Source organism: Nanorana parkeri, unplaced genomic scaffold (assembly GCF_000935625.1).
Source record: "Nanorana parkeri isolate BGI_ZX_2015 unplaced genomic scaffold, ASM93562v1 scaffold293, whole genome shotgun sequence".
Lineage (NCBI taxonomy): Eukaryota > Metazoa > Chordata > Amphibia > Anura > Dicroglossidae > Nanorana > Nanorana parkeri.
This window is the reverse complement of record NW_017306561.1, coordinates 699,756-714,576: the sequence shown is the minus strand read 5'-3', so window position 1 is coordinate 714,576 and position 14,821 is coordinate 699,756. Positions and strand designations below refer to the sequence as shown.

General features: G+C 43.8%; 1 protein-coding gene across 1 annotated transcript in view; it reads right to left on the bottom strand.

Moving 5' to 3' along the window:
* The window catches only part of LOC108787934 (transient receptor potential cation channel subfamily V member 3-like), a 48,243-nt gene extending 36,310 nt beyond the window's left edge, over positions 1 to 11,933 (bottom strand). The window contains exons 1-3 of the mRNA XM_018557634.1: positions 11,900 to 11,933; positions 1,610 to 1,701; positions 1,126 to 1,221 (exon numbers count right to left, since the gene is read on the bottom strand). Coding sequence (XP_018413136.1) covers positions 1,126 to 1,221; positions 1,610 to 1,701; positions 11,900 to 11,933 — 222 coding nt within the window. The remainder of the gene's footprint in view (positions 1 to 1,125; positions 1,222 to 1,609; positions 1,702 to 11,899) is intronic.
* Between the last annotated feature and the right edge of the window lie 2,888 nt (positions 11,934 to 14,821).

Genomic DNA, 14,821 nt, shown 5'->3' with positions numbered 1-14,821 from the left:
CCCTCGGGCAGCCGCTTGTTTAAAATTTTAGTGCTGGTGTTCTGTCGAGAACGCCGACCCAGTATCTGCGCTTACGTACAGACGGGATTACTGGGGAAACCGCCATTTATTTACAAAGTATTTGTTTGTAATGGTTAATTGTTAGCGGTAATAATATGCCATCCATGAATGAAGGATGGAATATTAAGTCACAATTAACGATTTAAACGAAATACTTTGTGAATAAATCCCGGTTCTCCTCCATAATATTGGTCTGTGCGCAAGCGCATATGCTGAGGTCGGCAAATTCGACTACGTCGGCGTTCTCGACATAACACCGGTATCTGCGCTTAGTATCGGGGCATTTTCACGAGTATGAGTACTTGGGGAAAATGCCCAGTATTTGGCAGTGGTGTATCCCTACTTAAAAATATAATGCATTGCTGAGACTTGTAGTCCTTCATAGTTGGTGCTATTCTGCATTACTGTATAATCATCATACATCAATGCAGAATACCAGCAGCTATGCGGGACTACAAGTCCAAGCAATACATTATAATAAGTCAGCTATGCAGAATGCCACCAGCAGCCCCCTTCCCCCCACACTATAATGCATTGCTGGGACTTGTAATCCTACATAGTTGGAGCTATTCTGCATTGCTATATAATCATCATACAACAATGCCGAATACCACCAGCAATGCGTAAAAGTGAGCACTATATCACCAGCATCCCACACACAGACACACACCCCCCACACCAGACTTACCTTCCTTGTCCAGCAGGGCCCTCTTCCTTGTCTCCCCAGTCAGGGGGTGGGGCTAAGAGGAGAGGGTCCTCACACAGCAGAATGTGCTGCCCGGCAGTGCCTGCAGCACATTGTGCTGGTGACAGCCAGGGCTGGTGCTAGCCTATTTTGCGCCCTAGACAAGACCAGCTACCAAGATAAAAACATAAAAATTGCAAAGTTTGATTTTTAAAGTCAGATTTGTAGAATACACTAAACAATAAAACACAAAACATATACAACAATGCAGGATACCACCAGCTATAAAGGACAATAAGCAATGCAGAACAATACCATCAGCTATTGAGAACTACAAATCACAGCAATGGAGAATAATAGTATATGAATTTTCTACATACTTTGTGCTGTCGTTCTGTTCCTGGGGTGCCTGTCTGATGTCTCAGGCAGAGGGTCTCAGGAGGGGTGCAGAAAGTCTCATAAGGGGTGTGGAAGGCCTAAAGATGGGTGAAGACGGTCTCAGAATGGGAGCAGCCGGTCTCAGGGGGGTTTGCAGAGGGTTTCAGAAGAGGTGCAGAGAGTCTCGGGAAGGGCACAGAGGGTCTCAGGAGGAGTGCAGGCAAGGGCGGGTTCCCCACAAGTCCACCGAGGCCTGGCCTCGGGGCGGCAGGGAGCAGAGGGGCGGCAGCGGTTTGTCTCCCAACATGGAGTTCCGGGCGCCGGGCGGTAATTTGTCTTCTACATTTAGTCTTGCTTTACACAAGCAGGACTAAATGTACAGAGGGGAAGCCAGTTGTTATTTTACAAGTGATCTTGGCGATGTCACCAAGATCACTTGTAATCAGACTGCAGGGTGTTCGTCCTCCCCCCGCTGCCACCCCGCACCCATCTCTCTCCATGCTGGCTCCATCCTCCCGACTCCGTCTCCCGGCTCTGTCCTCCCACCGCTGCCGCCGAGTATCTCTCCTCACTGGCCGCTGGAGGGGTGCGGAGGGTCTCAGGAGGGGTGTGGAGGTTGTCAGGAGGGGCGCGGAATGTCCCGGGAGGGGCGCGGAATGTCCCGGGAGGGGCGCGGAATGCCCCGGGAGGGGTGCGGAGGGCCTCAGGAGGGGTACAGAGGGTGTCATAAGGGGTGCGGAATGTCCCAGGAGGGGTGCAGAAGGTCTCAGGAGTGGTGCGGTGGGTGTCATGAGGGGCGCAGAGGGTCACTGTAATTGATCAGTCTTATACAATCACATGAATCTCTAGAGATTGTATAAGACTGAGCAATAGTTTGTTTTAGATGACAACACAAGCAGAGAGACAGAGGAGAGGTAACATTGACACCGCTGTGGTGACAACGCCCAAGTGACACTGACAACGCTGGAGTGACAACTCAGACAATGACTTTGCTGGGGTGACAACGCACAGGTGACACCGACTCTGCTGGGGTTCCTCCTCAGTTGTCCATCTTTTAAGTTTGACTACAGATATCTCTAAAAAAAATTCCATTTAACTACCTGAAGTATTATTCTGTACAATAACCTTTATCGTACCCCTTAAAGAGATATTAAACCCTCCCTGTAAAAGTAAATATATATTTGCATATCTTAAAGTGACACGAGATTTACGAGTTAAATCTTAGAAATGCATTAAAGTAAATTGAGCTAAATTAAGGGCTTCAGTAAAATAACCACAGTGCGGTAGTATAATAATAATAATAATAATAAAAAAACACTAAACCAAAAAAAGGAAATAAAATAAAGGGGAAAATGTCTTCTTTGAGTGGTTGTGCAAAGAGGTGCACGTCGTGCGCAATGTATGCGTTCCTTGTGGGTCACTGTTAGAAGACGGGGCAGAGGGAAGAGTGCTAGAGAGGTCAGCCCTGAACTGTTTAACCCCAACAAATATGCCAGGTTGCGTGATGCTGATCCAAGTAGGAATGGACCAACCGTAACAGGTACAATAAAATTAGTAGTGGGGAGCAAGAGGGGAGCAAACGTTTAACCAGTAAATGTAGAAAAATTAAATGTATGTTCACCAATGGTTACTCGAGGAGGGCTACGATATAGTAGGAATAGCAGAAACATGGTTAGACGGCACACATGATTGGGCTACTAACATAGAAGGGTACAACCTGTTCAGGAGGGACAGGCTGGCAAGAAGGGGGGGTATGTATATATGCTAAAAATAACCTCATTATGCACATCCGTGACAATATCACGTCAGCTGGTGGAGATGATGTGGAACTAGATGGCTAGAACTAGATAGAACGGACCTTAGCCGTAAACTTATTGTGGGTGTCTGTTATAAACCTCCAAATATAGGGGAAGAGGAAGAGGCCCACCTACAATCCCAAATAGAAATAGCGGGGGAAACAGGGTAATGTTGTGGTAATGGGAGACTTCAATTACCCAAGCATCAACTGGGCTAATGGAACTTCCAAATCGGCAAGGGCAGCACGTTTTCTTAATATGTTGCGAGACAATTTCATGGATCAGATGGTTGAGGTCCCGACTAGGGAAAATGTCATCCTAGATCTGATCATCAGCAATAATAAGGAGTTAATTGAGGATATTGTAATCGGGGAGACACTGGGTAATAGTGATCACAAGGTGATTGCTTTTAATATTGGGTTCAAGAAAGGGAAGGGGGATGGGCGGACAAGAAGCCTAAACTTCAGGAAGGCTAACTTTGATAAACTACCCAATATAGTGGGTGAAATCGAATGGGAAAACTTATTTGATAAACTAAACTTTGACCAAAAGTGGGACTGTTTCAAGAACAAATAAAAAAATGTTATTACCAGGTGTATACCACCGGGTAACAAAAAAACAAAAACAAAGCCAATATGGCTAAATAAAACGGTGAAACAACACATTAAGGAAAAGAAAGTGGCATTTACTAAGTATAAAACGGAGGGGACAGTATTGGCATTCCAAAACTACAAAGAATGTAACAAAAGATGTAAACTGGTAGTCCGGGCAGCTAAAATTGAATGTGACAAATATATAGCCGAAGTTAGTAAAAGGAACCCCAAAAATGTTTATCAATACATAAACAGTAAAAAGGGGAGAAAGGAACAGATAGGCCCAATAAAGGACATAAATGGGACGTTACACATAAATGACAGGGAGAGGGCCGAGGCGCTAAATACTTTCTTCTCGTCGGTATTCACCAAGGAAAAAGACTTGTTTTGTGTACACGATAAAACAAAAAAATTTAACAAGAAATACACCTGAGTGGTTGACTGAAACTGGGATACAACATAGGCTTAAACTACTAAATGCAAATAAAGCATTAGGACCTGATAATCTACATCCCAAGGTACTCAAGTAACTGAACAAGGAGATTTTTAAGGAATCCGTAATGGCTGGTAGAGTGCCAATCGACTGGCGAAGGGCTAATGTGGTACAAAGGGTCAAAATGCCAACCGGGGAACTATAGACCAGTTAGTCTGACTGCATAGTATGTAAACTGTTAGAGGGAATTATTAAGGACTACTTAGTGGAATTAGTCCGGGATCATGGCATAATAACTGATAATCAGCATGGATTTGGGAAGGATCGTTCTTGCCAGATCAAGGAGAGGTAAGTAAAGATCTGGATGGAGGGAGGCCGGTGGACGTAGTATATCTGGACTTTTCCAACGTATTTGATACGGTGCCACATAAATGCTTGTTATACAAGCTAAGGGCTATGGGCATAGATGAATTAGTGTGCACATGGATAGAAAACTGGCTGAAGGAACGTGTACAAAGAGTATCAGTTAATTGCACCTTTTCAGACTGGGCTGAGGTCATGAGTGGCGTGCCCCAGGGTTCTGTGCTGGGCCCCATGCTTTTTAACCTGTTTATTATTGATATAGGGGAGGGAGTGAGTAGCCATGTCTCAGTGTTTGCTGATGATACGAAAATTGGGAGGGTAGTAGACACAGATTTAGACATTATAACATTACAGGAGGACCTGGAGAAAATCGGGGAGTGGGCAACTGTATGGCAGATGAAGTTCAATGTCGATAAATGTAAGGTAATGCACCTTGGAGTTAAAAATAGGCAAATGGACTATACACTATTTAATGGTGACAGCAACATTTTTAACAAACTGTTTACGGTTAGCTCCGTAACAAAGACCAGAGGGCACCACCAAAAATTGGTGGAAAAAAAATTTCAACACACAGGGCGCAAGGGGTTCTTCACAGTTAGAGCGGTTAAGGTCTGGAACTCGCTGCCGCAGGAAGTGATTTCAGCTGAGAGTGTGGAATAATTCAAGAAACTCCAGGACGAGTTCCTCGGAGACGATAATATACAGGGGTACACATGGACAATTTGCAGGGCTGAATTTACCACAAGACCACTGAGGTCTGGCCTTGGGGCAGCAGGGAATTGAGGGGCGGCATAGTAGCAGGGTGGGTAATTTTTTTTTTCTACATGTAGCCCTACTTCGGTCAAGCAGAGCTAATTATAGAGCAGGGAAGCTGGTGTTCCTTTAGTACAAGTGATCCTGCCGAGATCTCTTGTAATATGGCTGCAGGTACCTCCCCCCGACCCCCCCTCCATGTCCACCTCTGGCTGCCTCTGTCCCTGCTGGCCGCCTCCCTCCTCACCATGGTTTTTGGGGTCTCCCGCTCTTCTGGACAGCGGGGAGCAGAGCGGAGAACTCTCTGCTCTGCTCCGTGTGAACACTGAGTGAGGAATGCTGCACTTGCAGACTTCCCATCTCAGCTGTCACAGGAGTTCCAGCACAGTGCTGTGCTCGAATGCCTGCATTGCAGGTGACCGGTACAATAAAGAGAACCTGTCACCTTCAAATGCTATCACACAGGGGCTTGTTAATCATTAATCAAAATGTACATCCAGTTCGTAGGGTGTAGAGTGGCTACACTGTAAAACATTTAACAACAAATTATATCTTTCAAACACCATGCTTCCTATTCAGTTTCAATTATTAGAGAAATAAACAATATGGAGAGGGCAATAGCTCTGCTTTTGTTTCCAGTTTTTTGTGCACCGGCTTTCAAAAATAAACCCTTCTGTGTGAAAATATTTACTGAGAGTCTATGAGTACTGACACTGCTGTGCACACTGCACTCAGAACAAGAGGGCTGAGACTGCACCGGGAAATGTGTAACGTAGGAAAAGTACAAAACAGCCCTTATGAAATTCCATTCTTCAGTAGTCTAAAGGCGGGGTTACTTGTGACTTATTCTAGTCTTATCACTACTGTAGGAAGTAATTATGACAAATTTCAGTGTCCTGATACGCAACTCAGATGGATGACTCAAACATTCTCTACTTAAAGTGAACCTACCATGTAAATGTGTATAAAAAGTTTAACCCCTTAACAGCAATAACAGACGTGTGTGTGTGTGTGTGTGTGTGTGTACTGTGTGTCTTATATTGCTGACTTTTGCCAGTTGAACATAGTTACATAGTTACATAGTATTTGAGGTTGAATAAAGACATAAGTCCATCAAGTCCAGCCTATTGCATGTGTGCATTTATGTTTGAGCTGGTGTGTGCGTGTGTATTAGTCCATGTGTACCCCTGTATATTATCGTCTCCGAGGAACTCGTCCTGGAGTTTCTTGAATGCTTCCACACTCTTGGCTGAAATCACTTCCTGCGGCAGCGAGTTCCAGACCCTAACCGCTCTAACTGTGAAGAACCCCTTGCGCCCTGTGTGTTGAAATTTTTTTTCCACCAATTTTTGGTTGTGCCCTCTGGTCTTTGTTACGGAGCTAAACGTAAACAGTTTGTTAGCAATGTTGCTGTCACCATTGAACAGTTTATACAGAAAAATCATGTCCCCCCTTAATCTCCTAACCTCCAACAAGAACATATTTAATTTTAACAACCTTGTTTCATAGTTCAGGTCCTCGAACCCCTTAATGAGTTTGGTTGCCCTCCTCTGGACTTTTTCCAGCTCAAGGTCACCTTTTCTGAGTATCGGTGACCAAAACTGGACCGCATACTCCAGATGTGGCCGAACCAGTGATCTGTAAAGTGGCAAAATTATAGACTTGTCCCTGCAATACATTCCCTTCTTAATGCAAGACAGGACTCTGCTTGCTTTGTCTACAGCAGCCTGGCACTGCAAGCTGTTATTTAGTCTGTGGTCTATGATGACCCCCAAATCCTTCTTCGTTTCCGACTTCCCTAGTGGCACACCCATAAGTGTATAGTCCATTTGCCTATTTTTAATTCCAAAGTGCATTACCTTGCATTTATCGACATTGAACTTCATCTGCCATACAGTTGCCCACTCCCCAAGTTTATCCAGTCCTCCTGTAATGTTATAACATTTAAATCCCTGTCTATTACCCTCCCAATTTTCGTATATCATCAGCAAACACTGAGACACGACTACTCACTCCCTCCCCTATATCATTAATAAATAGGTTAAAAAGCATGGGACCCAGCACAGAACCCTGGGGCACGCCACTCATGACCTCAACCCAATCAGAAAAGGTGCCGTTTAGCGATACTCTTTGTACACGTTCCTTTAGCCAGTTTTCTATCCACGTGCACACTAATTCATCTATGCCCATAGCCCTTAGCTTGTATAACAAGCGTTTATGTGGCACCATATCAAACGCTTTGGAGAAATCCAGATATACTACGTCCACCGGCCTCCCTCCATCCAGATCTCTACTAACCTCTTCGTAAAAGGTCAGCAGGTTGGTCTGATAAGAACGATCCTTCCTAAATCCATGCTGATTATCAGTTATTATGCCATGATCCCGATAATCAGCATGGATTTAGGAAGGATCGTTCTTGTCTTGAACATGTTGGAAGATAAGTATATGAATTTTAAGCTACAAATCGATTTTCCCCCAAACTTGCTATACTACTAGACTCTCTCTATGCCAACATATTCTGAAGATTTTGGGTAATTTAATAGAACGTACCAAAAGTTATTCACATTAAACTATTTTATTACAATCCTAATACATTTTAATGTGAACAGCTTAATGTAAAAAGAGCCTAATGTGTAAAAAAGTATCTAAACCTCAATCAGATGCCTTGAAACTTTGCACAACCCAAGTGCTCAGCTTCCCAAACCTATCCTGCAATTATCCTGCAAATCAATGTCCGCCGTATTTTACACATTACAAGACACTATCTATACCAACATATTCTGAAGATTTTGGGTCATTTGATAAAACATACCAAAAGTTATTCACATTAAACTATTTTACTGCAATCCTAAAACACTTAGCTTAATGTAAAACGAGCTTAATGTACCATAATGTGCCTAAACCTCAATCAATTGAAACTTTGCACAACCTAAGCTCTCATCTTATTGAGTGGTGTTGGGCTTGTGTAGCCCCTACTACCTTTGTGCAGTGGCTATTAGAAATTTAAGGGGTTATTCACTAAGCTAGCCGCAGGATCAGCCGTAGGTCCGGCTGATCCTTCGGCTAGCTTCAGCCGCTGGAGCCCTTCGGTTCAGTAGAACAGAAGGGCTACTGTACGTGCTATTCACTATAGCCCATGCAGCTCCCAAAGTTGGGTCGAGCGGCTCAGTCAAGCCGAAGGCATATGCTTCGGCTCTACTGAGCCGAGGTGAAACTTGAAGCGGGCTGAACGGCCGACCATTGGCTGGCCGAAAGCCTTGCAACTTACAGCTGGGCGGAGCCAGGCGTGATCTCACGGCTGGCTCCGGCCAGTTGCAATGACAGATCAGTGTCCCCAGGTTACCTGGGGACACTGAATTGTCATTACACAATGACAACTTGGTGGAGCCGGGCGCGATCTCACGGCTGGCTCCGGCCAGTTGCAATGACAGATCAAAATGCTTTAGGATTGTAATAAAATAGTTTAATGTAAATAACTTTTTGGTATGTTTTATCAAATGGCACACACTCTTCAGAATATGTTGGCATAGAGAGAGTCATGTAGTATGGCAAGTTTTTGGGGGAAATCGATTAACATCTAAGTTGTTTTTTGTACGTTAAGCCACATTAAGCTCCCCAAAAATCACGCTTAATGTCACTCATTTGCCTTGTGGGTAACTAAAATCCATGAAACGTCCAGGATAGGGTTGGGAAGCTGAGAAGGTAGGTTGTGCAAAGTTTCAAGGCAGTTGATTGAGGTTTAGGGCACATTATGTGTCAGGAAGCAGGGGGTGTTACCTCTACTCGGGGACCACGGGCACGGCGGAGGGCACGGGTTCTCCTTCAGCTCGGTAGAACACCTGGTGCCCGAGGTGCGGGTGCGCATGCGCGAGTCGTGCAGCGTGTGCGAATGTGCAGTACGCAGGCTGCACGCGCATCCCCGGGAGCGCGTGCATAGTGTTCCTGCGTCATCTGGCTATCAGGTGTGAGCCTTGCTGGGGGAGGTTCCCAGTACACACCTTCCATCTTCCTCGCCTGCCATTGGTTCCCGGGGGGGGAAGCCTCCTGGTTGCCTCGGTGACCAGGGGGTGGTCCTACCTCCCCTGGCTATAAAAACTTGGCCTGAGCTCTGGCTTATTGCTGAGTTATTCCACCTTTATGGTGAACACCTAGCCTCCCTGCTGATCCTCCTATTGCCTGTTGCCCCTTTGTATCCTTCCCGATTGCTGACCCTTGGACTGTCTTCCGCCTTAGAACCTTCGCTGTCTGCCTCGACCCGGATTGGACATTGACTACCCCTCTTGGATTATCCCTAAACTTGTACCACATTTCTGGACTGTCAGCTGCTTACTGCCAGTGGATTCCTCATCTCACTACTAGCTCCCTGGGACGTCTGACATTATGGTACATTAAGCTACATTAAGCTATTTTCACATTAAATGTTTTAGGATGTCCCTTGATGTCCTCTTTTGGCTTTTGCTCTGGGATCCCGTTTGATTATTTTTTTAATTGTTCAGGGTAAATTATCTCTTCTGCACACATGATTCAGGGGTGTGGACATTTAAAAAAAAAACTACCTGCCCAAGGGCTAAAGCAGGGGCCAAATCTACTTGTCCCTCATGACAATCTACTTGTGCTGATACAAAAAAATATTTTTAATCAAAACCGTATTTAACTGTGCTAAGAAGCGCTTCTCATTGGTCAGCGTGGTCACCTGCAGGTTTTTTTGTTACCTCAAATCAAAGGGCTGCTTAACTCAACACATGTTAATGCACAACACAACACACTTGAGAGGACAGATTTGAAACCAGCCTAAATAATTTCCCCATCAATTACTAATAATGTGTGTAACTTATTTCTGTGTGTTATATTATTTATCCAATCAAAATTGTGCTTTATGAAAATTATTAGTTCATCTGTGTCCATGTTTTTTTCACAAAAAACCCACAGCCCAATCTATTTACCCTTTTGGCTTTGCTAGGACTATAAAGAGAAATAAGTGTAGGAGGTGGGCAGACCATTTTTGCAAATTTACACTTTCTTTCATATTCTTTCATATTCCAACTACAGCTTTCAGAGTTTGTAACCCATACAGCCCCAAACAATAACAGGGTTATTCACAAAGTTGCCGAGTGAATAACCGAGCAGAAGTGAACAGAGCTGAATGACGTTTGGCTATATACTCCGGCTCAGTACATTGGCTGAAATCAGCCATACATTGGCTGCTTTTGGTCAGCCGAACATGCTCTGCATGTTCGGCTGAGCCGGAGTGCAGAGGGAGCGGCATTCGACTTGGCTATTCTGCTTGGTGCCTCCAAGGTACCGAGCAGAATAGAAAATCAGTAAAAAGAGTGAAGAAAAAAAAAAAGTTAAAAAATATTTAAAGAATGTAAACAAATAGTAAAATTAAAAAAGAAATAAAGATATTTTTAAAAAGTAAAACAATTGGGCGGAGGTAGCAGTGACAGCTAGCTCCACCCAACTGCTTCCTATTGTCTGGCACCTGCTAGAGTCTCCTTTGGCAGGTCCTGGCCAATGAATAACAACTGGGCGGAGCTCGCCATGACGTCACGGCCGGCTATGTCCAGTTGTTATTGTTTAATGACAGGTCGGCGTCCCCAGGTCATTTGGGGTCACTGATCTGCCATTACAACTGGTCGGAGTGAGCCGTGAGATCCAGCTGTCATTTGCAGCGCGAACGGCTGGCCTTCGGCAGGCCATTCTCTCCTCTGCGGCTCAGTTGAGCCGAAGCATATGCCTGCTGTACGGGCTATAGTGACTGAACCGAACGGCTCAGTCGTCAGAAGATAGCCGAAGGATCAGCCGAAGCTATTGCTGGATCCTTCAGCTCTTTAGTGAATAACCCCCTAAGGTTTTTTGACAGCACATGACCCGGAGAATAAAAAGATAGTGCTGCTGATTATGTAGGTCCCACAACAGTTGCGCTAATGTTTATCAAAACAGTATATTAGATTAAAAATACACTAAAATCATTATCAGCACACACAAAAACAACATAATTTACACAATTTATACTTGGGTGAGTATCATTTTGTTATTTTTGAACCTAGAAGAAAAGGAGCACTTAACCCTTGCAATGTGAGAGTAGCCCCACTTCAAGGGTTAAGAAAAAAATTCCCTGGAGTTCTGTTTCAAGTCATTCAAAACAAAAGTCAGTTAAAAACCAAAACATACAGCAGTAAAGAACTAAAAAGGGAAAGGTATGAGTCTTCACTTGGCGTTTAATCCTACCCGGCGTTTAATCCTACCCTATCCAACCCAAAGGGGGTTGCTGGGAAATGTACATGACCCTATTAGCATACCAAAAGCTGTGTAAAACCAAAACATAAATGAAAATGCAGACACACACTTACAAAGTATGTCACATTACAGAGAACTTCCAAAAGATAATTAATCTTTGTATACACGTTTTGAATTTTGTTTGAAAAAATTAGCTTTCAGAATGTTCGTTTGATTGTAATGGTTATTGGCAGTCAAATCAACAATTGATTTCAACCCAAGAGGTGAGAAAAAAATCGAAGGGACAGGATGGACATTTTTTCTTTAGCGAATGAAATTCTAACACTGAATATGGTGTTCATTTGGTAAACTCCTTTCATTCCAAAATCGAATGTTAAAATCAAAGGAAATTTGGAATGACATTTATCCAGTCTGATGGCATTATCAAATGTTCCGAGAAGATTTTTCAAATGAATGTAGGTATGAAATTCTAACCGTGTGTACCCAGCTTTAGTCCATGGATGTAGCTTTCACCAACAACTAACATAGGTATAGTGAAAGTTTTCAAAATACAGAGCAATTATCTTAACCTAAAATGATAATAGCCTCAATTACTTACAGTCGGACCCACACTCTACCGGACTCATCTCCATGTTGTATGTGGCCTTCAGTGGGCTACTCCAAGCTCTCGTATATGCTCGCCTAGGAATGCAATTTGGGTGAATCTTTGGACCTACCTGTTATGGAACAAGATTTGGCTTCCTGCTGCTAAATACTCACCGAATACTCTGGGGGTGATTTACTAACCTAAACACACGCACACACCGGGTGCGTGTGATTTTCACACAGCAAAACGTATTTATCAACCAAAAAGTCTCTAAAAGCATATTTCCACTAATGCCATATATGGAAAAATCATGCACATGATGCATATATAATGCTGCTTCACAGTTTAGACAAAAATGGTTAGCTCATGCATTTACATTCCTGCATTCATCAACGCAAGCAACACAACATAGAGCTAATTTACACAACATCACCTTGCAATTCATGCAGGGCTTTGCACAACACACCTGCTGGGTGTGTACACACTACAAAGGTGTTTAGATTCCACCCATAGATCATGCTGGGAGGGAACACACTACAGAGGTGTATACTTGTTCATGGCGTGTTTATAAGGTTAGTAAATCAACCCCTCTGTCTCAGAAAAATGCTCATAAGATGCTGTTTTGCTGGTACATGACACCTTGCAGAATTTTCAAGTTTGCCCCTGGGGCTTCTTGGTGGTGATTGAAATTGTGGGTGCGGGTCTACAACTTGCTGTGGTCAGTTTAGCATTGCCCTATTATCTGACATTTTTGGGACGCCTTACTTGGGAGGCCTGTCACAAAACTTGGTAAGAAGGGTAGGAAATTAGCAACCTTCATTTTCTTGGCTATCCGCCAGACTATAGCTAAGGCATGGAAACAACCGACCTTGAACTTTTTGGAGGCCAAGCGAAGGGTTATGTGTATAATGGTGCATAAGAAGCTCACGGCTGTCCTGAATGGCATTTACTCTGACTGTCTCAAGATTTGGTCCCCATGGCTGGAATATGTCTGTCCATTGGATTTAGACCTCACTTTAATTTCACTTGGATGGTACTGCAAGGGATGCTGACCTGCCGTCCCACGTTGGCTCTTGCGCAGCCTTTTCTTCTTCTTCACTCTCCTTCCTTGCTCCTCTTTTCTAATTCACTCTCATCCACCTCACTTCTTTCCTGTCTGTTTTTTAATTATTTGTTTTGGACCTTTATCTGCACTGGTGACCAGAATTGCCTACCCTCGACTTGCCCCCCTAATACTCCCCCCACCCGAGCCTAGCTACTGAGTTGGGATTTGGGGGGTTGTAGTATTGGCTCCGGGTTTCTTTTACTCTATGACAATTCCCTTACTTAGTAATAAAACTAATTATGTAAAATTCTACATTATGGAATATCTATTATGCAATTCTATGCAAAGGGTAAATCTATTATGCAATATTATGCAAAGGGTACATACAGACAGTTGACATGCAATATATTTTTAATCATTAAAAGTGAATATCCTTCACATCATGTTTGGAAAACAATTACTGAACAATTACTGACTGATCCAAGTTGATTACAGTTCATTTAGTTTTACTTTATAAATAGATATTTTTGTAAATTAAAAATTAGTAGGATTTTTGTAAATTCCTCACCAAGATGTTCATTTGAAAATATGTACTTATTTTTTTGACCGCTAGAGGGCAGCCAACAATAATATAATACTGTACAGTATATCCAAAGCTAAAATTTTATATGCAAAAGCCAAAAGAGGGTTAAAACCTCTGTAGGTCTTTTGCATTTTTTCTATCTCTGTCCTATTAAGTAGTTTCCCATTTACTTTCTGACCTGTAAAGTCAACTGGAAACTCTCTTATTAGACAGTTACCATGGGAATAAGTCTCCCCATTGCAAGATTTTAGTTATTTTCCTGTTCTGCTGGTAAATTAAAATTTTTGGATTTACCATTACTTTCATTCCCGTGACATCAGAACATTTAGGGCCTGTTCACATGATTATCAGGTCCTGATCAGGTCCGGATCAGGTGCGGATCTGCAGACGCGGTGCAATGTGTTTTGCCGCGTTTTAGCCGCGTTTTGGCTGCGTTTTTGATGCGTTCCAGAAAAAAAAATGTTTTTTTTTTTGCTGGAGTGGGGCTGTCAGTGCGTTTTTGATTCGTTTTTACCGTGTTTTGCGTTTCCGTACCGTTTCCTGACCGTACAAAATGTGACATGCAGTATTTTTTCTGTCGTAACCTGAACGGACTGCGCACGTGAGAACTGTAGCCCATAAAACACATAGGGATACATTGGGATGCATTTTTAGTGCAGGAGCGTACGGATCAGGTCAGCACGGAAAACGGACGTAGTGTGAACAGGCCCTTAGGGAGAGTGAATCTCGGACAATCCCCCTGAAGGTCTCGTTCACACCTAGGCGTTTTGCATATGCGCGATTCGCTGTAAAAAAGTTGCGCGACCGTCACGCGTTTCCGAAGACTACTTGGCTGTTTCCCAATGGAAACGCGCAACAAAACGGCCCAAAGTAGTACATGTACCTTTTCAGGCGTGGGCTGTTTTGTAGCGCGTTAGGGACGGGCGGAAATACGCCAAGGCGGGAACGAGACCATTGGATACAATGGGATTTATATTTTTGAGCGTTTTGTAGAGCGTTCGTCGAGCGTAGAACGCGCTACAAAACGTTCAGGTGTGAACGAGGGCGAATAGCGTGTACTTTAACCAGGGGTGCGCTGGGCTATGGCTTGCAGTGGATGCACTTTTGTCTTGCGAGGGTTGTAAAGTAATTGAAAAAACGTACGATCTGCCCGTCTGGGACAGGCAGATTGTACCTGGGATCATCGCAAGCCCGCCCCCCTGAGGGCCCAGCTTCTGATGACTGCAATGCTGAACGGGCAGTGTGCGCGTGCGCACACCGGCCCGTTCGGCTGTGATCTCTCGTTCATGTTAAAAACCAGCCGAAA